Source organism: Macaca thibetana, chromosome 16 (genome assembly GCF_024542745.1).
Source record: "Macaca thibetana thibetana isolate TM-01 chromosome 16, ASM2454274v1, whole genome shotgun sequence".
Taxonomy (NCBI): domain Eukaryota; kingdom Metazoa; phylum Chordata; class Mammalia; order Primates; family Cercopithecidae; genus Macaca; species Macaca thibetana.
Genome location: NC_065593.1, coordinates 11,848,355 through 11,876,210, shown reverse-complemented (window position 1 = coordinate 11,876,210; position 27,856 = coordinate 11,848,355). Strand labels below are relative to the sequence as shown.

The 27,856-nt window shown below is 44.7% G+C and overlaps 1 protein-coding gene across 10 annotated transcripts in view; it reads right to left on the bottom strand.

Annotated features, from left to right (window-relative positions):
* Positions 1-27,856, bottom strand: part of STX8 (syntaxin 8) — a 691,269-nt gene that overhangs the window by 236,824 nt on the left and 426,589 nt on the right. For all 10 annotated transcript variants that reach the window (XM_050765472.1, XM_050765470.1, XM_050765479.1 and 7 more), the window contains exons 6-7: positions 23,148-23,272; positions 11,401-11,493 (exon numbers count right to left, since the gene is read on the bottom strand). In XM_050765472.1, the coding sequence (XP_050621429.1) occupies positions 11,401-11,493; positions 23,148-23,272 (218 nt within the window). The remainder of the gene's footprint in view (positions 1-11,400; positions 11,494-23,147; positions 23,273-27,856) is intronic.

Sequence of the window (27,856 nt, the reverse complement as noted above, 5' to 3'; positions counted from 1 at the left end):
GTAGCCTCTGAGATCTCACAGGAGATATCCCCCTTTTTCCCTGCAACTCTTCCCTGGCCACCTCGTCATCAGCTCCCTTCGGCCCATTACTGAAGTCACAGCCACCTCTTCCTCACCATCCCTTCCACAGCCTCCTGTCCTTTTCCTTGACAGTACTTAATAAAATCCGATAAAATGCCTTATTTTGAGATGTATTTGTTTAATGTCTCCCTCCCCACACTAGATTGTAGGAATGATAAAGGAAGGGACTTTTAGTTGTTATTGCTGTTTTTCACTATCTAGGGGGCCAGCCACACATGCAGCTGGTACTTGGTAAACACCTGTTGAACAGATAAATGCCCCCTTGCCAATATGGCTATTTCTTCTCCCCAAAAGTGGCTTAACTCTTTCAGTTTAGATACGCTATCAGCTGTGGGACAATGAAAAAATAAATATACTTAATATATACTATACTGTATATAGGCCAGGCATGGTGGCTCACACCTGTAATCCCAGCCCTTTGGGAGGCTGAGGTGGGTGGATCACCTGAGGTCAGGAGTTCGAGACCAGCCTGGACAACACGGTGAAAACCCGTCTCTGCTAAAAATACAAAAATTAGCTGGGCATGTTGGCACACGCCTGTGATCCCAGCTACTTGGGAGGCTGAGGTAGGAGAATTGCTTGAACCCAAGAAGCAGAGGGTGCAGTGAGCCGAGATCGTGCCACTGCACTCCAGCCTGGGAATGTATGTTATAGATAAAGTATGCATAATATACATGTATTATATATACAAATATATATTAAGTATATATTCATATATTTTAAATTTAAGTATAGATATATGTTATAAATTATATATATATAAATTATATGCATGGGAGAATTTTATGTCTCCCTGATTTTCAGTAAATTATAGAGACAAAATTGCAGAATCGGTAAGTAGCAAATTAAGTAATTTTACATTGAAACCACTGACTCTACTTTGTAGCACAGAGTGACGGTCATGCCGATACCACAAGCCCTGATCCCCGCCTCCTGCCAGCTGTCCTGGCCCCTCTCCTGCCCTTGCTTTCTAGACCCTGGGTACACTGACTGACTGGCCTTCTCTCAAGGTTCTCAACCATGTTATGCTCCTTTGCATAAAGGGCCTTCACCTATGCCCTTCCCTCTATTTGCAAGGGTCTTCCCTTTGCTTTTCATACAGGTAACTCCTGTTTATCCTTTTCAATCTGTTCAAATATCATTTTCCCAGGCTGGGCGCGGTGGCTCAAGCCTGTAATCCCAGCACTTTGGGAGGCCGAGACGGGAGGATCACGAGGTCAGGAGATCGAGACCATCCTGGCTAACACGGTGAAACCCCGTCTCTACTAAAAAATACAAAAAAAATCGCCGGGCGAGGTGGCGGGCGCCTGTAGTCCCAGCTACTCGGGAGGCTGAGGCAGGAGAATGGTGTGAACCCGGGAGGCGGAGCTTGCAGTGAGCTGAGATCGCGCCACTGCACTCCAGCCTGGGTGATAGAGCGAGACTCCGTCTCAAAAAAAAAAAAAAAAAAAAAAAAAAAAAAAGAAAAACAAATATCATTTTCCCAGGAAAGGCTTTTCTAACCCTCAAACTATGCCAGTTCTCCTGTTCCACATTCGAATGGGTCCCTGTGTTACCACCGTCTCTAACTGCGTATCTGTGCAGTATCTGTGCAGCAGCTGCCTCCCTGATGAGAACAGAAACTCCAGGAGGGGAAGGAGCCATGTCTGTTGCCACGGCTGTATATGTGGATTCTGGCACAGTGCTTAGCACATAATGGGCATTCAACATTTGTTTAGCGAATAAACAATTTGGAGAATGTACTGAGGAAGCAAATATGTTATTTTGGATTTAGGAAAAATACCTTACTATGTTTATTAAAGCTTTTTCTTATTAGGAAAAGAAAAAGTTTATTTAATCTAGAAAAAGGACAGCTACAGAGCTAGTCAGTAAAACGTTCAAACATATGTGTACAAATGTGGACAGGAGAAAGGTGAGCTGCTGCCATTGCTGCTGACTTTGCACATCAACTTCCGGGAAGATCTTAGAAAGTACAGGTGACTCTCTAGGTCACAGATCACTAAATAGGAGTCCTTCCAAAAGATGGAAAGATGGCTTGGGGTAGGGGAGAAGGATGACTTCATAAACTCATTCCAGTCCAAAATTCTCTGAGACAAAGCAATTTGCAAGTTTATTTGTGAATGAAATGCAGACTTGAGAAGCCACTCCATGAATCCTAGCAGCCAGCCAAAGTGCACTGAATGAAACCTCAATAAAGAAAACCTGAATTCAGACCAACACAGCCACATAGAGAAAACCATTTCCTCACCTGACATCAATGTCTGTCTATACTCCACATTTGGAGGGGGCAGGTGTTAGGTTCCTATGCCAATTTCTTTTTCCTTTTTTTTTTTTTTTTTTTTTGAGACAGTGTCTCACTCTGTCACCCAGGCTGGAGTGCAGTGGCGTGATCTCAGCTCACTGCAAGCTCTGCCTCCAGGGTTCACGCCATTCCCCTGCCTCAGCCTCCCGAGTAGTTGGGACTACAGGCGCCAGCCACTATGCCTGGCTAATTTTTTGTATTTTTAGTACAGATGGGTTTCACTGTGTTAGCCAGGATGGTCTCAATTTCCCCACCTTGTGATCTGCCCGCCTTGGCCTCCCAAAGTGCTGGGATTACAGGCGTCAGCCACTGCGCCCGGCCTCCTATGCCAATTTCTAAAAGCCTGCTTGACCCATGAAGTGCCTCATGCCACCAGGAAATGCACTCAAAGTCCTCAGCATAGCTCTTCTGGGTTACAGCTCTGGGCTGTGGATGAGGGTGTCTCCCTGCTCACGTTCCACCTGCCAAGCAGTCACAGGAACTCCCTCCACTTCAAATCATTCCATATTTCCTTTAAAGGACAGTGTTCAGAGTCAGCAGCGTAGCATCCTGCTTCAGTCACTGCACTGTCCGATTCTTCCGTGTCAAACTCCCTCTGCCTGCCCTTTGTAAGGACATTTGGGATCGCACTTAGGGTTCACTGGGATAATCCGGGATAATCTACCCATCCAGGCAACCTGAACTCTGCCCATCTGCAAAGTCTCTTTGGCCATATAAGGCAACATTCACAGATTCCAGGGATCGGGACTAGGATATCTTTGGGGGTCATTATTCAGCCTACCACGCTCTTCTTCTAATTTTTCAACATAAAAATTCAGCTGAGCAGTTCTAACAGCCCCTTACCATGGTAATTCACTGATGTCTATGCGGAAGCTTTATCTGATCCTTTTTTGGAGGCGCACAGTCGTATTTTATCCTTTGAGGAGCACAGTCATATTTTCTAGCACATTCAAAGGACACGCTGGTCTCCTCAATTCCAGGACTGACGCTATAGAGACAAGTGATTTTCCTGGTCACTCTGGTTCCCGGTGTGGCACACAAAGCAGACAGGAGACGCCCGCCTGGCCCGTGGTGCCTACACTGTAAGATCTCAATAATCCAGCATCTTGGGCACAGGCAGAGTGGGAATGGCAAGTACTTTTAGGCAAAAATAAGAGACTGGCCCCCTTTGGTAAGGTATCGCCCTATGTCTGCCAGTTTCTACAGTGGGGCTGAATCGCTATTTCATGAGCAATAGTCTCATCTTCGTCAATGCCAAACAAACAAAATGCTTTAATGCAATTTAGCAACCATGTTAGTAAACACTTTCTACATGTTCACTTTAGGTAGCTATGGTGATCCTGATTTCTGGAAAAACATGTAAAATAACAGTTTCTGAAGCCTTATTCATATTCATTAATTTAACAAATATCATCAAGCACTATTTGCCACGTGAGTTAGCACTAGAGATCTAACAATGAATAGGATAGAGTGCCTCCCTTCGAGGGGCTTCCAGTGCAGTGGAGAACACAGACAAGTAAATGTCAGTGAGCGAGGGATGCTATGACTGGGGAAATACAGGATTCTAGGGGAGCACAAAAGAAGGAAAAATTTCTTAGAGAAAATGGTGCCCAACCTAAGCTAAAAAATATATAAGACAGTAGCTAAAGCAAGATGTATGAAGGATTGAAGGAGGGAGCAGAGAGGGAGGAATAGTAATTGGCAGAGGCGGAAGGTGTTCTAGGCACTGGGAAAAGCTTAATGAAAGCATCAGAGGGTCAGGCGTGGTGGCTCACACCTGTAATCCTAACACTTTGGGAGGCCAAGGTGGTAGACTGCCTGAGCTCAGGAGTTTGGGACCTGGGCAACATGGTAAAATCCTGTCTCTACTAAAAATACAAGAGAAAAAAGAAAAAATCAGCCGGGTGTGGTGGTGTGTGCCTGTAATCTCAGCTACTCGGGAGGCTGAGGCACAAGAATCGCTTGAACCCGAGAGGTGGAGGTTGCAGTGAGGCGAGATCAGGCCACTGCACTCCAGCCTGGGCAACAGAGCGAGATTCTGTCTCAAAAAAAAAAAAAAAAAAAAAAGAAAGTATCAGAGGCCAGGCCTAGCATTCCGGTGCAACTGATGAAGTGGGTCGGTATGGTGGGGTGTGTAATTCCAGTGACAGGGAATGCAATGACTAGACCACTGAGAACCAGTCTGGACTTTATCAGGAAGACATCAGGAGACCAACTTAAAATAAATAAGGTAGCTGGGTGTGGTGGCACATGCCTGTGGTCCCAGCTAGCGGGGAGGCTGAAGCAGGAAGATTGCTTAAGCCCAGGAATTCAAGTCCAGCCTGGGAAACATGGCAAGGCCCTGTCTCTTAGAAAAAAACCTAATAATGTAATAACATCTGTGTTCTGAAGACAACACTCTGAAACAAGGCAGAGAAAGGCTGAGAAGGAAGTAAGACACGAGGCAAGGTAGCAGGCTATTGCAGTAATCTAGCTAAAGGATGACAGTGACCCAGACGACAGGGGCGGTGAGGAACCAGTATGAACAGATTCTGCTGATATATAGCAAGCACAGCCGACAGGACTGGGTGACTCACCTCATGAGGAAGGAGTAACTGGGCAGACAGAGAAGGCATTCATGGAGAGGGGAGCATTGGGCCTGGCTTCCATTACATATATACATATACCTATTCTGCTTCATAAATAGAACAGAAATAACTCTCAGTAAAAAATGTAGGCCTGCTGTTGTTCAAATTAGAAAGGAGAACAATGAGTAAACCAGATAGTGGGTCAGGCGCGGTGGCTCACGCCTGTAATCCCAGCACTTTGGGAGGCTGAGGCGGGAGGATCACCTGAGGTCAGGAGATTGAGATCAGCCTGACCAACATGAAGAAACTCCGTCTCTACTAAAAATACAAAATGAGTCAGGCGTGGTGGCGCACGCCTGTAATCCCAGCTACTCGGGAGGCTGAGGCAGGAGAATCACTTGAACCCAGGAGGTAGAGGTTGCGGTGAGCCGAGATGGCGCCATTGCACTGCAGCCTGGGCAACAAGAGTGAAACTCTGTCTCAAAAAAAAACTACATAGTAACTCAGAGACAAAAAATAGGCAACTTAGAGGCTTGATCCAGGAGTTCTAAATCTGACCAGTAGGAGTTGCAGCAAGAGAAAATACAGAAAAACAGAAGGAAGGGAATGACAAAAGAATTTCCAACACAATGAATGAAAATATACCTGCTTTGAGGCATGCTCATAAATAAAAGATCCTAACATGTTCCAGAGAGAAGGAAATAAGTCACCTATACAAGGTCAAGAATCATGATAATGAAGGGCCTAAAAGGAACAAGACCCCAGTGGCAATGGGTATAGTACAGTATGCACCGAGATCTTAGATTCCAAACAGCATTTCCCAATCAAAGGAACCAGGGATCCTTGAAGGAACAGCAGATTCCAGGGATAGGATAGAGGAAAAAAGGAGAGCTTGGGACATTTTATGCTTCCAGAAAGCAACGAATTGCTCATAGATTGTCAGGGAAACATCCCAAAGGATTGGCCAATTTGGGATATTTGGGCATCAAAAGGATGGCAAAGACCTGCACGCACCAGCGGAGATTTATTCTTCGTGCGACGTCATCCATCAGATCGTGTCTCTGTGATTCCTTGTGGTGTGATTCTTTGCGGTGGCTCAGACCAAAAGGTCTCAGAAAACCAGTTCTGTTCATTTTCTTGTCTTACTGTTCTTTCTAAGAAGCTCTGCTGGGGGTGGTGGCTCAAGCCTGTAGTCCCGATACTGCGGGAGGCTGAGGTGGGAGGATTGCTTGAACTCAGGAACTCAAGACCACCCTGGGCAACACAGGGGCACCGGACCCCCATCTCTATAAAAAATAAGTTGAAATTAGCCGGGTGCTGTGGTGCAGGCCTGTAGTCCTAGATACTCAGGAGGCTGAGGTGGGAGGATGACTTGAGCCTGGGAGATGGAGGATGCAGTGAGCCGTGACTGTGCCACTACACTCCAGCCTGGGCAACAGAGTGAGACCAGAACCACAACTCTGGGTTCTGGAGCAGAGCTGGGTGGTCAGTCATGAGCCCTGTGTGCCCTCCCACCCATAGAGGCCACCTGGAACTGAAGAGCACTAGAATTTGTGGCTGCAAGAGGGGACGTCATCCACTCAGCGCTCTACTCGCCACGCCCCTAGTCAGTGGCCATTAGGGTCTGTCATCACTGGGATTTTCACTTAACTGCTGATCCGTTTCCTCGCTTGGCTTGGTCACTGGCAGAGGAACAGGGTAATTACTGGGGTTGGTCGGGCCCTTTTTAATTCTCTATGAGAAGATTAGAAACTGAATTCCAAAACTGAAGATAATTCAACCTTTCAGCTTTGCGGTTATGCTCTAAGTACAACGTATTTTGTTAGTAAGATTTCGAGACTTGATTCCAAAATGACCTAGCCTATTGTTTTCCTCATTTAATGAAAACCAAGAGAATAATTCAGCAGGCCGATCAATCACATGCAGATATCTGCAGTCAATGTGCTGCCCTTTTCTAGCCCCCCTGACTCCCTATTGCTCAGGTCACCATAAAACTCCAGACGGGGCTGCAACCCCATTCTTAACACCTACAGCTATCACGGCCTTTTTTTCACTCTAACAAAAGGAATAAAAGCTGATGATGGTCCTGGCAGGGATATAGTTTTTTATCCTCAGTGAGTCTGTGTTCCTGTGACAGAAAATGGCTGACTCTGCCCTATCTCCGAGGAGCGAATGTGCACATTAGCAAACCACCAGCATAGCTGCCTTCTCTCCAGGAGGCCACCGCAGAGGAAACCAAGTTTGCATTGGCAACGAATGGAAAAATACCTCCTATGTGTATATGTACACATGTAGCCATCCGGGTATGAAATGGAGATGAGGATAGGGGAGGCGTGGAGGAAGCAGCAAAAGGGATGGGGGCAAAATGTGTGAGTCGAAGGACCTCTGACGGTGACTGTGATGCTGTGTATATACATGTCACCATGTGGATGTGCTTCTGTGCATGTGGGGGGTTTCGATCTGTAATGTGAGCGTATGAGAACCAATACAAAGTACAGCACTAAATACATTCTCCGCATATTCAACAAGGGCACTGGTTCTCAAATTTGGCAGCACCTTGAAATCATCTGGGAAGCTTCAAAAACTACTGATGCTTGGGCCCCACCCTGGAGGTTGTGATTCACTTGGTATAAATTACTGTGGTAGGCCGGGCGCAGTGGCTCATGCCTGTAATCCCAGCATTTTGGGAGGCTGAGGCGGGTGGATCACCTGAGGTCAGGAGTTTGAAAACAGCCTGGCCAACAGGATGAAACCTCGTCACTACTAAAAATACAAAATTAGCCGGGCGTGGTGGCGGGCTCTTCTAATCCCAGCTACTTAGGAGGCTGAGTCAGGAGAATCGCTTGAACCCGGGAGGTAGAGGTTGCAATGAGCTGAGATCACACCACTGCACTCCAGCCTGGGCAACAAGGGCGAAACTCCGTCTTAAAAAAAAAAAAAAAAAAAAAAAAAAAAAAAATTACTGTGGTAGACAGAACAATGGCTCCCTAAAGATGTCCAGATCGTAGTCCCTGGTGTCTGTGAATATGTTAGGTTAAATGGCAAAGGAGCCATTAAGCTTATAGATGGAATATGGGGTGCTCATCAGCTGACCTCAAAATGGGGAGGTGATCCTGGATTATCTGGGTGGGCCCAATGCCATCACATGGGTCCTTAAAAGTAAAAAAGGGAGGCAGCAGTCAGAGGTAGAAGTGATGCCATGTGAGAAGGACTCAACCTATTGTTGTCTTTGAAGACGGAGGAAGTGGTCATGGGCCAAGGCATGTGGCTGGACCTCTCAAAGATAGAAAATCAAAGACACGAATTCTCCCCTACATCGTCCAGAAGGAACAGCCACCCTGCCCATGCCTTAGTTTTAGCCCAGTGTGACTCACATCAAACTTCTGGCCCACAGAACTGTAAGACATTAACAGCGTGAGAGTGTGTGTGTGTGTGTGTGTGTGTGTGTGTGTGTGCGTGTGTGTGGTGAGACAGAGTCTCGCTCAGTCACCCAAGGTGGAGTGCAGTGGTATGATCTCAGCTCACTGCAACCTCTGCCTCCTGGGTTCAAGCGATTCTCCTGCCTCAGCCACCCGAGTAGCTGGGACTACAGGCACCCACCATCACACCCGGCTAATTTTTGTATGTTTAATAGAGGTGGGGTTTCACCACGTTGGCTAGGCTGGTCTCAAACTCCTGACCTCAAATGATCCACCCACCTCGGCCTCCCAAAGTGCTGGGATTACAGGCGCGAGCCACTGCACCCAGCCTTGCGTTGTTTTAAGCCACAAAACTGGTGGTAATTTGTTACAACAGCAATAGGAAACTAACATACTTCAACCTGAGGAAGCTAATTTTACAAATCAAATTAAAAAAATGAAAACAACAACAACAAAAAACTAACACAGGTATGGCCTGGTCTCTCAGAGTTTTAAAAGCACCCCAGATGATTCTAATATGTAGCAAAGTATGATAATGACTAAACCAGAGGAAAGACAAGATAAAGACGTGTGGCGTGATTGCCTTGTGCTGGACAAAGAAACGGTGCTTTCATCTGGGAACTTAGTAAATCATCCCATCAAATTATGCACCATCACTTGTTAGCCATCCACCCACAGGCACTGCAGCTTACCTGCACGTATATCACAATACATGATCATCAGTTTGGTGGCCAGAGCCCCTTCTAGTCTCACCCACTGAATAGGCTAAATTTCCTTGGGATGAGGAACAAATTGCATATCAGATAGGCAGATTTTCTATAAAGCTTACTTTCCTTTATTTTTTTTTTTGAAATGGAGTCTTTTGCCCAGGCTGGAGCGCAGTAGCATGATCTCGGCTCACTGCAACCTCTGCCTTTCGGGTTCAAGCAATTCTCCTGCCTCAGCCTCCCGAGTAACGGGGATTACAAGCACACGCCACCATGCCCGGCTAATTTTTTGGTATCTTTAGTAGAGACGGGGTTTCACATGTTGGCCAGGCTGCTCTCAAACTCCTGACCTCGTGATCCACCCGCCTCGGCCTCCCAAAGTGCTGGGATTACAGGAATGAGCCACTGTGCCTGGCCTATAAAGCTTACTTTCTTATCAATACTATCACTTAAGGAACTGACCAATAACTGAATTATATGCAAATACATAAATTGGCCTGTTCATGTTGGTACCATCAGGACAAGAACTAAGTTGTCCTCTCTGTGCTGAAACTATTAGAATTGTAAAGAGAGAAGGCTTCTCCATTGGGTTTAGTAACCTATTTATTTATGACATGATAAACAGATGGAATTGATTTATGACAGATAAATGGAACAGCACTGTGGGAATAAACTAACTTATTCTTCCCAAGGATGGAGAACAGAAGTGCCTGCTGTAGGATTCTGAGAAGTGCAGCCCTGTCCTCAGAGCGGGTGTTCATCTATCCCCAGGGCTTCGATGCTTGCTCATACATGATGATAACTTCTCTTTTTGAGATGGAGTCTTGCTCTGTCACCCAGGCTGGAGTGCAATGGTGCAATCTCGGCTCACCACAACCTCCACGTCCTGGGTTCTAGCAATTCTCCTGCCTCAGCCTCCCGAGTAGCTGGGATTACAGGCGCACACCACCACACCCAGCTAATTTTTCGTATTTTTAATAGAGATGGGGTTTCACCGTGTTGGCCAGGCTGGTCTCGAACTCCTGATCTTGTGATCCACCTGCCTTGGTCTCCCAAAGTGTTGGAATTACAGGCATGAGCCACTGCGCCCACCTGATAACCTTTCTTGAAAGCCATTCCATCATGGTAGTATTACTAAAAGCTAAAACCTTAGATGGAATCTTTTACCTTTTCTTTTTCTCTTCCTACTTTGTCTTCTTTAGAGAGGAAGCTGGTTTAGCAGCAAAAGCAGTCACGTTAGAATCAGAAGACGTGAGCTGGAGTTTAGCTCTGTCACTCACAAATGATGTGGCCTCAGTGGGCCCAAAGCCACTCTGAGTTTTGCCTCTCACACGTGAGGAGGGTGCCGCCTTCGTGATGTTGTATGGAGATTAAATGAAATGACACAGATGAAAGCGCTTAGCACATAGTGGAGGCTTTCCGTAAATGCCAGCTTCACTGCCACTCAACGACTCCACGCTGTCACACGTCACCTCTACCCTACAGCTGCTCCCATCTCTTCTCTTTGGCTCCGCCCTCCCCCTGAGCTCTGGTACATCTCCCACTGCCAACCGGACACCTCCACTCGGATCTCTCGCCGGCATCTCTAATTAGACACATGCAAATCGGACTTACCATCTCACCCCCAAACCAGTGTCTCCTCTCAAGTTCCCTGACTTCGTCCCTAACAGTAAAATCACTGGCAATCCCGTGCACCCATATTTCTTCCCCATTCCCACTCCTACAACCTATCCAGGCCCTCCTCAAGCACAAGAGCCTTGCAGATGCCTCCACATCTTAAACTCTCTCCAATCCATCCTGCTTGCAGTTTGCAAATTCAGATTTTTCCAACCAGACTTGTCACATCAAACACTGAACAAAGATATTCAAACCCTTTTCTGCCCTGAAGCCTGGTACACAGGATCGAAGAAGAGCAAACCCCACCGGGTGTGGGGATGATATGAGGCCCACACAGCCTCAGTGTACAAAGTGCTGAGCAACTGCGTATCACTGCCACATAAAAGAAAAGCTCTTGGGATGAATGGATCATAAAACACAGTATTGTTAAAAGTAGCTACTGAGAACGGAAAACTTTTTAACCAAATTTCTTTGCATAGTATTTAACAACTACAATCTAAATCTGCCACAACCCCCATTCCAATGCATTAAACTGTAACAATCATTGACATTAAACCACTTTACATGTGAGTATATGTGCTCACATATTATACATGTGAGTATAATATGTACATGAATGAGTATAATATTAAACTCATTCAACGAATGCTCAAGCCTTTAGCATTTATGTTAATGGAAAATCGGGTCAATCTCAGACTTATTCTTACCATTTTGTTCATCCAATTCATTCCCAATTTCCTGTCCCATTTGTTTTTGGCGACTTATGATGGAAGAAAGGGCATCAAGGCCTGCGTCCTGTTCTGAAAGAAAAAAGAAAAACAACTAACTAGAAACTAGAAGAAAACAACTTAAAATCCATAAGTATACCCAGGCATGTAACACAACTTAATATATAAATCAGTCAGGAAAAAAGAGATAAAAGAGTTAACATTACTTGAACAAAATTTAAAAATTAAACACCTACCTGACACCTTAAACTAAACTGCTTTCCAAAAGAATTAAGATTTTAAATATGAAAAACAAAGTAAGATTTGGAAACATGAACACTTAAACTTTCTGACACTTAATATATAAAGAGCATGTACAAATCAATAAGAAAAAGACTAAATATCCCAATTTATTATTTATTTTTTATTATTATTATTTTTTTTTTTTTTGAGACGGAGTCTCTGTCGCCCAGGCTGGAGTGCAGTGGCGTGATCTTGGCTCACTGGAAGCTCCGCCTCCCGGGTTCACACCATTCTCCTGCCTCAGCTCCCCAAGTAGCTGGGACTACAGGCGCCCGCCACCACGCCCGGCTAATTTTTTGTATTTTTAGTAGAGACGGGGTTTCACCGTGGTCTCAATCTCCTGACCTCATGATCCACCTGCCTCGGCCTCCCAAAGTGCTGGGATTACAGGCGTGAGCCACAGCGCCTAGCATATCCCAATTTTTTAATCAGTAGAGGATACAGGCAAGAACTTCACAATAAAAAAGAAAATGAACAAATAAAAGTTTTGAAATCGCTACTAATTTTTTAAAAAAACAAAAAACAACTTCCTTTGGCTTATCAGATTTATAAGGATTAGAAAGAATGACAATATCTAAGCTTAATTAAATTGTGACTATCTAGAAGCTCCCAAATACTACATAATAGGTGAGTAAGTTTTACTGATGGCCGTATTTCTCAAGTGTAGACCGTGACCACCTTTTTACCTGCCAATTCTAAGTCTAGGAATGTATGTAAGAAAACATTCAGATAGCATGCAATGATAGATATACAAGGATATTCCCTGAAACATTTGTTTCTTGTGCCAGGTATCAACTTAGTGCCTCTCAGCTCCAAATTCACTCTCTTTGGCTGTTCTATGAAAAGGAACAAGCTGGGCACCATGGCTCATGTAATCCCAGACACTTTGGGAAGCCAAGGCAGGAGGTTCACTTGAAGCCAGGAGTTCAAAACCATCCTGGGTCAAAAGTAAGACCTCACCTCTAGAAAATTTTCTTAAAATAATTAGCCAGGCAGCTGGGTGTGGTGGCTCGTGCCTTTAATCCCAGCACTTTGAGAGGCTGAGGTGGGCAGATCACGAGCTCAGGAGATCGAGACCATCCTGGCTAACACAGTGAAACCCCGTCTCTACTAAAAATACAAAAAAAATTAGCCAGGCCTGGTGGCGGGCGCCTGTAGTCCCAGATACTGGGGAGGCTGAGGCAGAAGAATAGCGTGAACCCGGGAGGCGGAGCTTGCGGTGAGCTGAGATTGCACCACTGCACTCCAGCCTGGGTGAGTGAGACTCCATCTCAAAAATAAATAAATTAATTAATTAATTGGACAGGTACGACGGCATGTACTTGTAGTGTCAGCTACTTGGGACGCTGAGGTGAGATCATCCAGGAGTTCGAGGCTGCAGTGAGCCATGATCACGCCACTGCACCCCAGCCTGGGTGATAGAGGGAGGCTCTGTCTCTACATAAAAAATAAAAATAATTTAAAAAAATTTTTAAAAAGAAAATGAACCAAGGCCCCTTAAAGATTTTTTTCCTTTGTCAGAGTTTTTGCTTCCTGGCTCCAGCCTGCTCTCTTGGCAGGCTCCTTTAGCAACTGCAGCTCCTTCAGTGCCTGGCCCCTTCAGTGCACAGTGGCCAGCAACACCCGGAACCAGCAACTTCTCCCAGCACACACCCTCCTGGGGCAGGTTTATAACAGAGGCGCCTCCATGGAGGTTCTTCCCCATGAAGAGTTGCCCCCAGCATCCCAGAGGGCAGATCTCCGGGAGGTTCTGATAGCAGGGCACCCCTGGGGCTTCCGTGAAATTCAGGGACCCTCAGCTGAGCCCTCTCTCAGCCCTGGGGGCCTGGGGCTCCTCCCTGGACACTCTGTCTCAGGCTGAGACTTGGTGACTGCAGCTTATCCCTGCTAGTTCTGTATTCTTCAGAGTTATTCTGACCTCTTGTTAGCTAATACCTCATTACTCTAATCTCTGTTATAGTTAACAATTTACATTCAACTTTCCCAGTCAAGTTTCTCTCTCCCGATTAGACCCAGAGTGATATATTCATAACAGTGAAAAATTAGAAAGTACCTAAATGCCCAACAGAGATTTGTTTAAAAATGTATAGTATATCCATATAGTAAAACACTATACAGCCATTGAAAATCACATCGTTTATATATATTTTGATGTTGAAAGAAGTTCATATGTTCTTAAGTAGAAAAGCAGGAAGCTGGGCGCAATGGCTCACGCCTGCAATCCCAGCACTTTAGGGGGCTGAAGCGGGCAGATCACTTGAGCCCAGGAGTTTTAGACCAGACTGGGCAACAATGTCTATCTCTACTAAAAATACAAAAATTATCTGGGTGTGGTGACATGTGCCTATAGTCCCCGCTACTCAGAGAAGAATGGATCACTTAAGTGTGGGAGGTAGAGGTCACAGTGAGCCGAGATCGCGCCACTGCACTCCAGCCTGGGTAACAGAGTGAGAACCTGTCTCAAAAAAAAAAAGATACAAAACAAAGTATAGTAAAACAGCTTTTGTTTTAAAAATGAAAATGTATTACTTTGAAACTTTCTGCAAATTTAAAGAGCAAAGTGAGTTTTTGGAAATTTAAAGAAAAAGGTGAGTTTAACTCAAGTCACTTAAGATCTTTTCTTTAAAATTTAATATGTATTTTTTTAACTGAGGGTCTCGGTCGTCTCTTTGTAAAAATTTTCTTCCTCTAATTTCAGGTGCTTTGAGAACACTGTGACGCTGAGTGTAATGACTCTTGTTCACCACGCAACACGCCACATGAAGGTAACATTATACCCCTCGCAGCTTCATTTGTCTACAGGGTTTTTGAAATGACTGTTTCACATAAAGGCATATCTACAAAAGCAGAAATCACAAAGGTCTTACTCAAGGTTGCATTAACATTTACTTATATTTTTTTCCAAGTCTTTTTATGGAATTAAACCATTAAACTTAGCTCTTTAATTCATCTGGAATTTATTTAAACTAACGGTGTGAGGTAAGAACCCCTTCGTGACATTGTTTGACACTCTGAACTTTTTTTAACTATACAAATAACCTGCCGTCTTTAGGGATCATTCAAAAGGACCATTTTATAGTAAAATCACTTTATAATGAGGTCCTCTTGGTCTTTAATAACAACCTCCTGGATGGCCTCCAAGATAAATCCATCCTCAACCAAGTGCTCCTATAGGATGACTGATGTTATAGTAAAATTCTAAATGCATCTGATGAATAATCTATATATATAGGACCGAGGGTCAAGTGTCAATGTGGATTAAAAGATAAAACCATTTAAAAAGAGGAAAGGAGATTCCTCCAGTTTCCATTAGGAAAAGAGTCATTAAACTCCTAAAATTGCTTTATTTAGTAGAGACACAGATGATGAATGAAAAATACACTAATAACACTCTTTAATCTCAAACTTGACTCATTATCTGACTTAGCAACCTGATGATCATCTACTACACAGGAGAAAGAGAGCTGAAAGTTCTGTTCCACTCTAATAATTTTTAGAAGCTTAGCAATTCTCTCCACATCTTTAAGTGCTGCAATAAATTTTCATTTCACAATGCAAAGACACAGAAGATTCAGATAATCAATATGCTGCAGAGGTAATAATAATCACTTTCACAACCTGGGCTTCCCCAAGTCCTGAAGAGGCATTTCTAACGGGAGGTGGTATGGCTATCTTGGAGACAAGGATCAAAATACAATGCTGCTGACTGCAAAAATATAAATAATCAAGAACCATGCATGGGCATGGTGGTGTGTGCCTGTAGTCTCAGCTATTCGGGAAGCTAAGACAGGAGGACTACTTGAGCCCAGAAGATCAAGTCCAGCCTGGGCAATACAGCAAGATGCCTGTCTCAAAAAGAAAAAAAGAAGAAGAAACCATACCACGTAGTTTCTTTTTTCTTTGAGACAGAGTTTCGCTCTTGTTGCCCAGGCTGGAGTACAATAGCATGATCTCGGCTCACTGTAAGCTCCACCTTCCAGGTTCAAGCAATTCTGTCTCAGTCTCCGCCGGTGGCTGGGATTACAGGCGTCCGCCACCACGCCTAGCAAATTTTTGTAATTTTAGTCAAGATGAGGTTTTGTCATGTTGGCCAGGCTGGTCTCGAACTCCTGACCTCAGGTGATCCACCCGCCTCGGCCTCCCAAAGTGCTGGGATTACAGGTGTGAGCCACCACGCCCGGCCACCATGTAGTTTCTTACCAACAAAATTACCATCATGTCATAACTGCTAAAATCTGCCCTACTCTTTCACATAATCCAAGTCACTATGATATCACAAGAGGATACTCTATTAGTCATTATTCTATCTTACAATGATTTGAATTTTTAAAAATGATGGATCATTGTTACAGATAGAATAATATCCCCCATGTCTAAGATGTCCACGTCCTAATCCCTGGATCCTATGAATATATTCCCTCACATGGCAAAAGGGACTTTGCAGATGTAATTAAGGTGAAAGAATCTGAGATGGGGGAGTAGCCAGGATCATCCAGGTGGACCCAACATAATCACATGAGTCCTGAAAAGCAGAGAACCTTTCCCGGCTGCTGTCAGAGGGAGCATGAAGAAGGGTCAGAGAGAGAGAACTCGCTGGCTTTGAAGATGGAAGAAGGGATGTGGGAGGCCTCTAGAAGCTAGACAAAGGGAATGAATTCTCCAGAACGAGCCTCCAGAAAGGAATCAAGCTAACAGCTTGATCTGAGCCCTGTGGGACTCGCATTGGACTTCTCACCTACAGAACTGTAAGATCATAAATGGGTTTTAAGTCACTAAGTTTGTGCTAATTTATTAAAGCAGCAATAGAAAACCAATACAATCTTTTTTAAAAAAATCTCTTTGAAATTATTAGGTGTTTGGATACTTCCCATCTGTAGACGTTCAGAAATGCAGGATCTGGACTGTGGGAAACTAAAGGGCAAAGGCAGCTTCAAAGAAGAAACTGCGCAGAAGGAAAAAGAAGAGTTGGAAAAAAAACCTATATATTAAAGCAATTTAAGAGACATAACTAGTTGCAATGTATGGGCCATATTTAGATCCTGAATTGAACTATCTAAAAGAAAACATCACAGCACGATCAGGGAAACCTGGATGCTGAGTGTTTGATTAGATTCAGGAAATACTGTTAACTTCTTAAGGGTGACAATGGCATGTGACTATAGTTTTCCAAACATATTTTAGACATATATTCTCGAATATCCACTGATGAAATGATACGATGTCTGGGATTTGCTTCCAAAATAACCTAGGGGCCGGGTAGGATGGGTAGGTTACTGGATGGTATATACATGTGAACAGATGGGCTATAAGTTGAAAATCACTGAGGCTGGAGGATGAGTAGGACAAAGTCATTATCTGACACTCTCTACTACTTTTATGTGTTTGAAATTTTCCACAGTAAAAAGTTATCAGGCCGGGCACGGGGGCTCATGCCTATAATCCCAGCACTTTGGGAGGCCAAGGCGGGTGGATCACCTAAGGTCAGGAGTTCGAGACCAGCCTGGCCAACATGGTGAAACCCTGTCTCTACTAAAAATACAAAAAAATTAGCCAGGCCTGGTGGCGGGTGCCTGTAATCTCAGCGACTCAGGAGGCTGAGGCAGAAGAATAGCTTGAACCCGGGAGGTGGAGGTTGCAGTGAGCCAAGATCGTGCCATTGCACTCCAGTCTGGGTGACAGAGCAAGACTCTGTCTTTAAAAAAAAAAAAAAAAAAAAAAAAAAAAAGGGACAACCCTAAGAGCTGCAACCACAGTTCCTGGATTGAGTACAAGATCCAGACCCCAATGGCTGTCTTCTCCTATGTCTTTGACATACATGAGACTTCTTCTTTTCCTATTTCTTTGCCCCAGATCTGAGCCCAGCTAGTGGCACGGAGCACCAACATATTTAAATCAAGGACTGAAATGTACACCACTTGTTTAAATCAATGAATGACCACAGAGGGCCCTCCAGGTTTACAAAAGAAAGGAATACAGTCTCTGCCAGACAGAAAGCCTCCTGGCCAATACTAGAGAGCGCTCTGAGTTTACACAGTCAAAAACATAGTTGATGTCGTGTTGCCCAATGCCCACAAAGAAGCAATGAACCTTTCACATTTAACATATACATGAATGAAAGAGAAGAAAATTAGGTCGCCTGGGTGCAGTGGCTCACGCCTATAATCCTAGCACTTTGGGAGCCTGAGGCGGGTGGATCATCTGAGGTCAGGAGTTCGAGACCAGCCTGGCCAACATGGCCAAATCCCGTCTCTACTAAAAATACAAATATTAGCCAGATGCGTTGGAATGCGCCTGTAGTCCCAGCAACTTGGGAGGCTGAGGCTGGAGAATCGCTTGAACCCAGGAGGCGGAGGTTGTAGTGAGTTGAGATTGCACCACTGCACTCCAGCCTGGGTGACAGAGTGAGACTCCATCTCAAAAAAAGAGAAAAAAAAATTAGGTCAAGCTAGATAAAAAGTTAATCACTTGGGAGGCCGAGACAGGCGGATTATGAGGTCAGGAGATCGAGACCATCCTGGCTAACACGGTGAAATCCCATCTCTACTAAAAATACAAAAATTAGCCGGGTGTGGTGGCGGGCACCTGTAGTCCCAGCTACACCGGAGGCTGAGGCAGGAGAATGGCGAGAACCCGTGAGGCAGAGCTTGCAGTGAGTGGAGCTCGTGCCACTGCACTCCAGCCTGGGCGACAGAGCGAGACTCCATCTCAAAAAAAAAAAAAAAAAAAAAAAGTTAATCACTATGTTAGAAGACTCAGAGCAAGTTTAAGAATAGATGTTTTTATTTTTGTTTTAAGATTTTAGGAGGCCGGGCGCGGTGGCTCAAGCCTGTAATCCCAGCACTTTGGGAGGCCGAGGCGGGCGGATCACGAGGTCAGGAGATCGAGACCATCCTGGCTGACACGGTGAAACCCTGTCTCTACTAAAAAATACAAAAAACTAGCCGGGCGAGGTGGCGGGCGCCTGTAGTCCCAGCTCCTGGGGAGGCTGAGGCAGGAGAATTGCGTGAACCCGGGAGGCGGAGCCTGCAGTGAGCTGAGATCCGGCCACTGCACTCCAGCCTGGGCGGCAGAGCGACACTCCGTCTCAAAAAAAAAAAAAAAAAAAAAAAAAAGATTTTAGGAAAGGAATCCTTCTAGTCTCGGTGACAGCTACAAGAAAGGGTATCTTCAAAGAAAGTTGTCCATGAAGCTGTGACTGCAAGGGTTCAAAAGTTAGCTACTAAGATTCCCAGGTGTGAAATGGAGTCTGACTAGCCACCTTCCACAGCCCTATTTCACATGCAAACACCGAAAGACCTAAGAACGCAGACATCTAGAACGATTGTACAATTTCCTGCTAGAGTCTGGAAAGAACATCTATAGAAAAACCATAGGACTAGATGGAGCTGATGAAGAAACCCCATCAACAGAGACTTCCTGGGCAAAGGCGGAAAGACACTTCATACTTCCCCGAGGTCCGCGATCCATCCGACTCAGGGACAAGGGTCTACAATAACCAAAACGTTTTGAAACAAGAAACAAGTACCTTTGTTTCTTCTATCTCAGGGATCTTTCAGGCAATTAAGTGATTGTCATCACCCACCCATCTTCTGCCTATCGCCCATTTCACGCTTCAAATTACAGCTTAAGGGGCACAGAAGCCAAACTGGCTAATTTGTTATGATGAGGCCTCACTTCTAGGTTAGGCAAGGAAGATATTCCCTGCCCTTCGGACTATGTTCTACCAGTGAACTGTTATTTTGGGATGATTTTCAAAGTTTCTAAGGGTCAGCTAGAGTGCAGAATGGCTAAGGGATTCCACAGGCTAAAGGAAGTTAGAAATGACCTTTTATGGCTCTTTATTTTCACTTAATGCAGGACCTGGCAATGACTCAGACAAAGCCATAGCAACCTCAGCACATTGTCAAGATTCTTGAGGCAGAGAAAAGGCTAATAAGGGTTCTGTGTGAAGATTACTTCTGTTTTTGTATTTGTCCTTGAAAGCTCGCTAGCAAAGAGGAATATGGCATTTCTTTTTTTTTTTCTTTTTTTTCTCAAAACAGAGTCTTGCCCTGTCACCAGACTGGAGTGCAGTGGCGTGATCTCATCTCACTGCAAGCTCTGCCTCCCAAGTTCAAGCCATTCTCCTGCCTCAGCCTCCCGAGTAGCTGGGATACAGGTGCCCGCCACCACGTCCAGCTATTTTTTGTATTTTTAGTAGAGATGGGGTTTCACCATGTTGGCCAGGATGGTCTCAATCTCTTGACCTTGTGATCCGCTTGCCTCAGCCTCCCCAAGTGCTGGTGTGAGCCACCGGAATATAGCATTTCAAAACACAAAGGTAAGATCAGTGGAAAGAAACTGACCTGCAATGTGCATTGCCACTCCCCCTAAACTCCACCCACACCCCACCGGCCAGCAGGCTTCCCAAGGGTGAGAATCTTCATAAGGAAGCTCTGTTCTGGAGACTGTGACAAACACTTTGAGGAGCATCCTCTCACACCAACCTAAAGCAACCCCTGAAAGTAGCACCTTCTCCGGGACAAGCATCCTCTTCCCGACTGAAAACAGCTTCTCTTGTCAAAATGCAACAATGCCAGAAAATGCATGAGTATCAGCTATAAGGTGCTCCATTCAGGAACTGTGAATCCTGAAGAGTGGTTGTGCTGCATGTAAAGCTGTGTTGCGGCCGGGCGCGGTGGCTCAAGCCTGTAATCCCAGCACTTTGGGAGGCCGAGATGGGTGGATCACGAGGTCAGGAGATCGAGACCATCCTGGCTAACACGGTGAAACCCCATCTCTACTAAAAAATACAAAAAACTAGCCGGGCGAGGTGGCGGGCGCCTGTAGTCCCAGCTACTCAGGAGGCTGAGGCAGGAGAATGGCGTGAACCCAGGAGGCGGAGCTTGCAGTGAGCCGAGATCCGGCCACTGCACTCCAGCCTGGGCGACAGAGCGAGACTCCGTTTCAAAAAAAAAAAAAACCCATATAATTTTACTTGCAAATTTTAAATTTAGAAAGTCATACAGCTAACTATATGACTCAGTCATTCCACTTGTAGGTATTTACCTCAGGAAAAAAATGCAAATTTATGTCCATACAAAGACTTATACATGAATGCAAATAGCAGCTTTCTTTGTAACAGCCAAAAACTGAAAACCACCCAAATATTAATCAACAGGTGAATGGATACACAGATTGAGGTAAATCCACACAATGGAATACAAATCTACAATGTAAGAGTGAAACGCAGGCCAGGCATGGTGGCTCACGCCTATAATCCCAGCACTTTGGGAGGCTGAGTCGGGTGGATTGCTTGAGGTCAGGAGATCAAGACCAGCCTGGCCAACATGGTGAAACCCCATCTCTACTAAAAATACAAAAAAAATTAACTGGGCATGATGGCGGGCGCCTGTAATCCCAGCCACTCGGGAAGCTGAGGCAGGAGAATTGCTTGAACCCAGGAGGTGGAGGTTGTGGTGGGCCAAGATCGTACCACTGCACTCCAGCCTAGGCAACAAAGCCAGACTGTGTCTCAAAAAAAAAGAAAAGAGTGAAATACTGATATACATAACCAGTTCAATGAATCTTAAAATAATTATGCTTAGACAAAGAAGCCAGAGCCCCTTCTTCCCCAAAAGATACATACTGTATAGTTCTATTTACATAAAATTATAGAAAATAGAAACTAATTTATAGTGACAAAAAGCAGTTCAGCAGTTGTCTGAGCATGGCGGGGAGGAACAATAGGAAGAATTACAAAGAGGCATGAAGAAAACTTTTGGGAGTAACGATTAGGTTCATTATTTTTATTGTAGTGATGGTTTCACAGGCATATATACATGTCAAAGCTTATCAAATCATATACTTCAAACATAGGCCATTTATGATCACATCAACTATATATCAATAAAACTGATTTTAGATTTATTTTCTCCTCCTCCTCCTCCCTCTTCCTTTTTATTTGTTAATTTTTTTAAAGATGGGATTTTACTATGTTGCCTAGGCTAGTGTCAAACTCCTACACTCAAGCCATCCTGTCACCTTGGCCTCCCAAAGTGTCAGGAGTAGAGGCGTGTGCCACCAGGCCTGGCAATAAAGCTGATTTTAAAAAGCAGAATTAGAAAGAATAATATAGCTGTACATACTGACATTTTATAAAGTTCATAACACATACTAAGTCTTTTTTTTTTTCTTTGAGCTGAAGTCTCACTCAGTCATCCACGCTGGAGTGCAGTGGCACGCTATATCAGTTCACTGCAACCTCTGCCTCCTGGGTTCAAGTGATTCTCCTGCCTCAGGCTTCCGAGTAGCTGAGTTTACAGGTGCGTGCCACCACATGCGGCTAATTATTTTATTTTTAGTAGAGACTGGGTGTCACCACATTGGCCAGGCTGGTCTCTAACTCCTGATCTCAGGTGATCCACCCGCCTTGGCCTCTCAAAGTGCTGGGATTGCAGGCGTGAGCCACCACACCCAGCCGACACATACTAAGTTTTAAAAAGGTGTGGAATTATATATATATGGAGAGAGCTAACTATCTCATGATTTCATTTATGTAAAGTAAGTATATTTATATTGAATATATGTATGTGAATATATACAAAAGGTCTAAGGAAATACATATTAATCTGTTTCCAGTTTGAGATTGGAGAACCAATATGGAGGGCTTTCATGTTATACATTCCTATATTGTTTATACTTTGTATAACAATCATGCATTACTTCTGAAATTTTACAAATATAAGAAAGTTTAAAAAAAAAAAAAAAAGTAAAAAAGCCACAGGGCAAAAGATAAAAAAGAAAAGCCAAATTGACATATTTTATAACAACAACAACAACCAAAAAATGGAGTCTTGAGTTTGGAGACTAATTCCCAGTCGTGAAGCTAAAGCACAGAGCATAGGCATCAAATTCACTCGGACTTTGACTCAGATCTGCTGTCTCTGCTGTTACCCAATGGAAAGTCACCACTTCCATGAGCCACCGAGATGAGTGACAGCAACTGTCTATTCCCCAGGTATCCTGAGGCACACGCCAAAAGCTTTAAAGGACCAGCAGTTTTCACTCCAATTTTCAATGGGGATGAGGACCAATCAAGGTTCCAGTAAAAAATCTGGTGGTCAGGTGCAGTGGCTCACGCCTGTAATCCCAGCACTTTGGGAGGCCAAGGTGGGAGGATCATGAGGTCAGGAGATCAAGACCATCCTGGCTAATAGGGTGAAACCCTGTCTCGACTAAAAAAATACAAAAAATTAGCCAGGCATGGTGGCACGCGCCTGTAGTCCCAGCCTCTCGGAAGACTGCGGCAGGAGAATCGTTTGAACCCAAGAGGTGGAGGTTGCAGTGAGCCAAGATCACGCCACTGCACTCCAGCCTGGGTGACAGAGAAAGATTCTGTCTCAAAAAAACAAAAAAAATTCTGGCAAGGTTTCTGAGCCCACACTCCTCAGGGTATTTGGTACCTTGGATAATTTTCTGCTGCTGTTGCCGGATTTCATCAAAACCCAAGCCTCTGGTCTCCTCTGGCTCCTCAAAGAGCCAAGGGTTGGGTGCTCCTCGCTTAGCCTCTTCACTCATCAGGCTGGACCTAAAGAACAATATTAAACGATATTGATATATCTCAAAACATGCAGCTCAAATGCAAATTACTCCCACCAAGTGCAGAGGTGGCCAGCCTTGAATGCTTTGAAAATTCAATTCAAACACAATTTATTGCATCCTGAGTTTATGCCAGGAACTGTATTCAGTGCTGGAAGAGATACAGGGATGAATAAGGCACAAGCTTGGTCCTCAGAATTACAGCCTGTTATAGAGATGATGAGAGAACATAATATTTGTACTAATCCTCTAAGAAATGTTTGAGTTAATCCTAAGAGAAGTTGGTAATAAATGAGGTTCTTAAATTTCAAAAACAGAAGGCTGAACAGTAGCCTTTTTATTAGGGCAAAGTTTGTCTCAGAGGCTATGTGACCCCAAAGGTACAAATATTATTTCTCAAGCAGATACAATGTTGCAACTACAGATTACAATGTTATTTTTTTTATTTTTTTTTTTTTTAAAGAGACCATATAATTTCCCATTAAAGGATATTTGGAGCCAGGCGTAGTGGCTCATGCCTGTAATCCCAACAATCTGGGAGGCCGAGGCGGGCAGATCACCTGAAGTCAGGAGTTCCAGACCACCCTGGCCAACACGATGAAACCCTGTCTCTAATAAACACAAAAACAATTAGCCAGGCTTGGCGGTGGGCATCTGTAATCCCAGCTACTTGGGTGGCTGAGGCAGGAGAACTGCTTGAACTGGGAGGCAGAGGTTGCAGTGAGCCAATATAGCGCCACTGCACTGCAGCCTGGGTAGCAGAGCAAGACTCTGTCTCAAAAAAAAAAAAAAAAAAAAAAAAAAAGGAGTATTTGATTGCTCACAGACACAGGCAGGGTTTCAATACCAATTTTGTGACTTTAATGTAGCATTCATAACAGAATAAACACATTCTGATTTGTCAATCTTAACCTTACTCCCTCTAATAATCCATGTGCCCTTTCTGCACCAGATCAGTTGGTCTCGCTATCTAAGGATCAGGAAACACATGATTTCCACCTCAATCCCCATGTTTTCAGGATTCTCCTCCTCTCAAGTAGCTCCTCTCCTCTCCCTGCCTGTCCACATTCTGTCCAAGCTGAGAAGACCATCTTGTCCGGGACACCACCTTCTGACCACTTCAACGAAGAGATGAACATTCACTTTAGAGCTCTCATCAGATTCATGAAAAATCATAGAATAAATGGTGGGTGGGACATCAGCAAGATGGCTGATTAGAGGCACCTGGTGCTCATCTGCCCCCCCACTTTCTTACGGAAGGACAAAGGCAATGAATAAACAGCTAAGATTTGACTTCAGTGTGGGAAAGCACTGGACTGCAGTGGGGAAGTGGAGAGGCCCCTGTGATGACTGAAAGTCTAGAAGGGCAGCATGAAGGCCCCCAGCCTCCGTGGCCCCATCTCTTCCACCAGGATTGGGTAGGCCTGGACATATGAGGGCCTTCTCCCTTTGAGGAAAAGGTAAGCAGGAGATTTCCACCTGCCTCCACTGCCGCGGCAAACACCTACAGTCCCTACTACAGGAGGATCCCCCAGTCCTTGCAAGTTCTGAGCCCAATTTGGAGAGCTGCTGGGAATTCGTACAGTTGCACTGCCCCAGATTAGGCGTACACCCCATTCCCCTCCCACCCCATGAGCCAAGTTACTACAGCATGGCGCCATCTTCAGACCACAGCTCCCTCTGGAGTGTGCCCTCCTCTTGGGGCCAAGTAGCCACTGCACCTTTCTAGCACTGGGACTCCATCTTCATGCCACCCAAACCTACACAGGTGGCTGAACTCCACACCCCAGGCCCCAGGAATGGCTGTGACTCTGGTCCTGCACTGAAGGAAAACCACCATCCTCACTTTCAGCCACAGAAACAGTCCCACCCAGGGCAAACCCACTCTCAAGCCAACCAAACTGCTGTATACCCCCCTGCAAGCAGAAGGCCCTGTGCAACTGACAGGCTAGCACAGTGACTACACTCCTGCATCCAGGATCTGTGACACAGTTGGGCAGTGCAGCCCCCTACAGACATGCCCCCAGCCTACCGAAAGGCTCCCCACCTCAATCAGGGCCTGAGAAACAACCCTGCAGGGTGCCCCTGGCAGACATAACCCCAAGTCAGCCAAGTGGCCCTATGTCCACATCCCAGGCCTGAAAAACAGCCCATGGGTTACCCCCAGCAGCAACTCCCCTAGGCCAGCTGAGCAGCCCTGTGTTCACATCCCAGGTCTGAGATGCAACTCCTCAGGCCACTCCCGGCAGACATGCCCAGAGGGCTGTCAAGCAGCCTTATGCCCACCTCTCATGCCTGAGAAATAGCCCTGTGGGCTGTCTGCAGCAGGCATTCCCCCCAGGAGAGCTGAGCAGCAGTGTGCCCATGTCCCAAACCTGAGAAACAGTCCAACAGGCCACCTCTGGCAGGCATACTCCCAGCCTGGCCAAGCAACCAAGCAACTGTGCCCTCAGCCAGAGTAAGGGAAGCAACCCCAACCCCAGCAAGTGAGACCCCAAGTTGGACAACCCACCATGTGAATGCATGCATCGTTGACCTGACAAATAGCCCAGTGAGCACATCCCTGGCAAAGTCATGCCACCACCACCACAAAGCCTCTCAGCTGAGGCCACTGAGACACTCACAAACATCACTAGCATGGATTACAGTTGAAGAAACTATACAAAAACTACACTACTATGCCCACCTGGAACCAAAACCAATGCATCCCACTAAACCAACACCCCAAGATCCATTCATATGAATATTTCTTTCCCTGCAAAACCTACTGCATAGAATTGGAAGAAGCAACTATTCCACCAGATGCATAGAAATCAACATAGGGATACATCGAACATGAAAAAGTAAGGAAACATGACACCTCCAAAGGAATACAATAATTCCTGTGTAATAGACCCCAATGATAGAGAAATATACAAAATGACAGAAAAAGATTTCAAAATAGTAATGTTACAGTGAGATACAAGATAATAGAGCTAGACGATTTGATGAAATCAGGAAAACAATTCATGACTTGAATAAGAAATTCAACAAGAAGATAAATACCATAAAAAAGAACAAAACAGGTATCCTAGAGTAAAATAATTCAATGAATAAACAAATACAAGCTAGAAGCTTTACCAAAAGAATAGACCAAGCAGAATTTTATTTATTTATTTATTTACTTATTTAGAGACAGGGTCTCACTGTCACCCAGGCTGGAGTGCAGTGGGATTATCTCAGCTCATTGCAACCTCCACCTCCAGGGTGTGCCATCACATCCAGCTAATTTTTGTATTTTTTGGTAGAGATGGGGTTTCACCATGTTAGCCAGGTTGGTATCAAACTCCTAACCTCAAGTGATCTGCCTGCCTTGGCCTCCCAAAGTGCTAGGATTACAGGTGTGAGCCACCATGAGTGGCTGAATTTTTGAACTTGAAGACAGACCTTGTGAAATAACACAGAAAAATGGAAAAAGAAAAAAGTAAAATGAAATGAAGAAAGCCTACATAATTCAGGGAACACCATTAAGTGAACACTCACATTGTAGGTGTTCCAGAAAGACAAAAGAAGGGGAAATGTACAGAAAACACTGAATGAAATAGTAGCTGAAAACTTCCCAAGTCTTGGGAGCTTCCAGATCCAGGAAGCCAAAAGAATCCCAAATAGATTCCATTCAAACAGGACCCCTCTTAGGCACATTAGAGTCAAATTATCAAAAGTCAAAGACAAAGAATTCTAAAAACAGCAAGAGAAGGACTGGGTGCAGTGGCTCATGCCTGTAATCCCAGTACTTTGGGAGACAGAGGCAGGCAGATCACGATGTCAGGAGTTCAAGACCAGCCTGGCCAACATGGTGAAACTCTGTCTCTACTAAAAATACAAAAAACTAGCTGGGTGTGGTGGCAGGTGCCTGTAATCTCAGCTACTCAGGAGGCTGAGGCAGGAGAATCACTTGAACCCAAGAGGCGGAGGTTGCAGTGAGCTGAGACCACGCCACTGCAATCCAGCCTGGGCAACAGAGCAAGACTCCATCTCAAAAACAAACAAATAACAACAACAACAAAAACAGCAAGAGAAAAGCATCAAATCACCTATGAGGGAATTCCCATTAGACTAATAGCAGATTTCTCAGCAGAAATCTTACCAATCAAGAGAGAATAGGATTTTATGTTCAAAGCACTAAAAGAAAAAAAAAAATCTGCCAACCAAGAATATTACATGTAGCAAAGATATCTTCCAGAAATGAAAGAGAAATAAAATCTTTCACAGACAAGCAAAAACGAAGGTAATCCATCACGACTAGACCAGTCTTATAAGAAATGCTCAAGGGAGTACTATACTTGGAAGTGAAAAGATCATAACAGCCATTATAAAAACATGTGACACTATAAAACTCATGGGTGGAGCCAAAATACCAAGGAAAACCAGAAAGAAAGAAATCAAGCCTTATCACTTCAGAACACTACCCAACCACAAAAATAAACAATAAGACGAAGTAAGGAACAAAGGATATACAAAACAACCAGAAATCAATAAAATGACAAGATAAGTCCTCACCTATTAATAATAACCTTGAATGTAAGTGAATTAA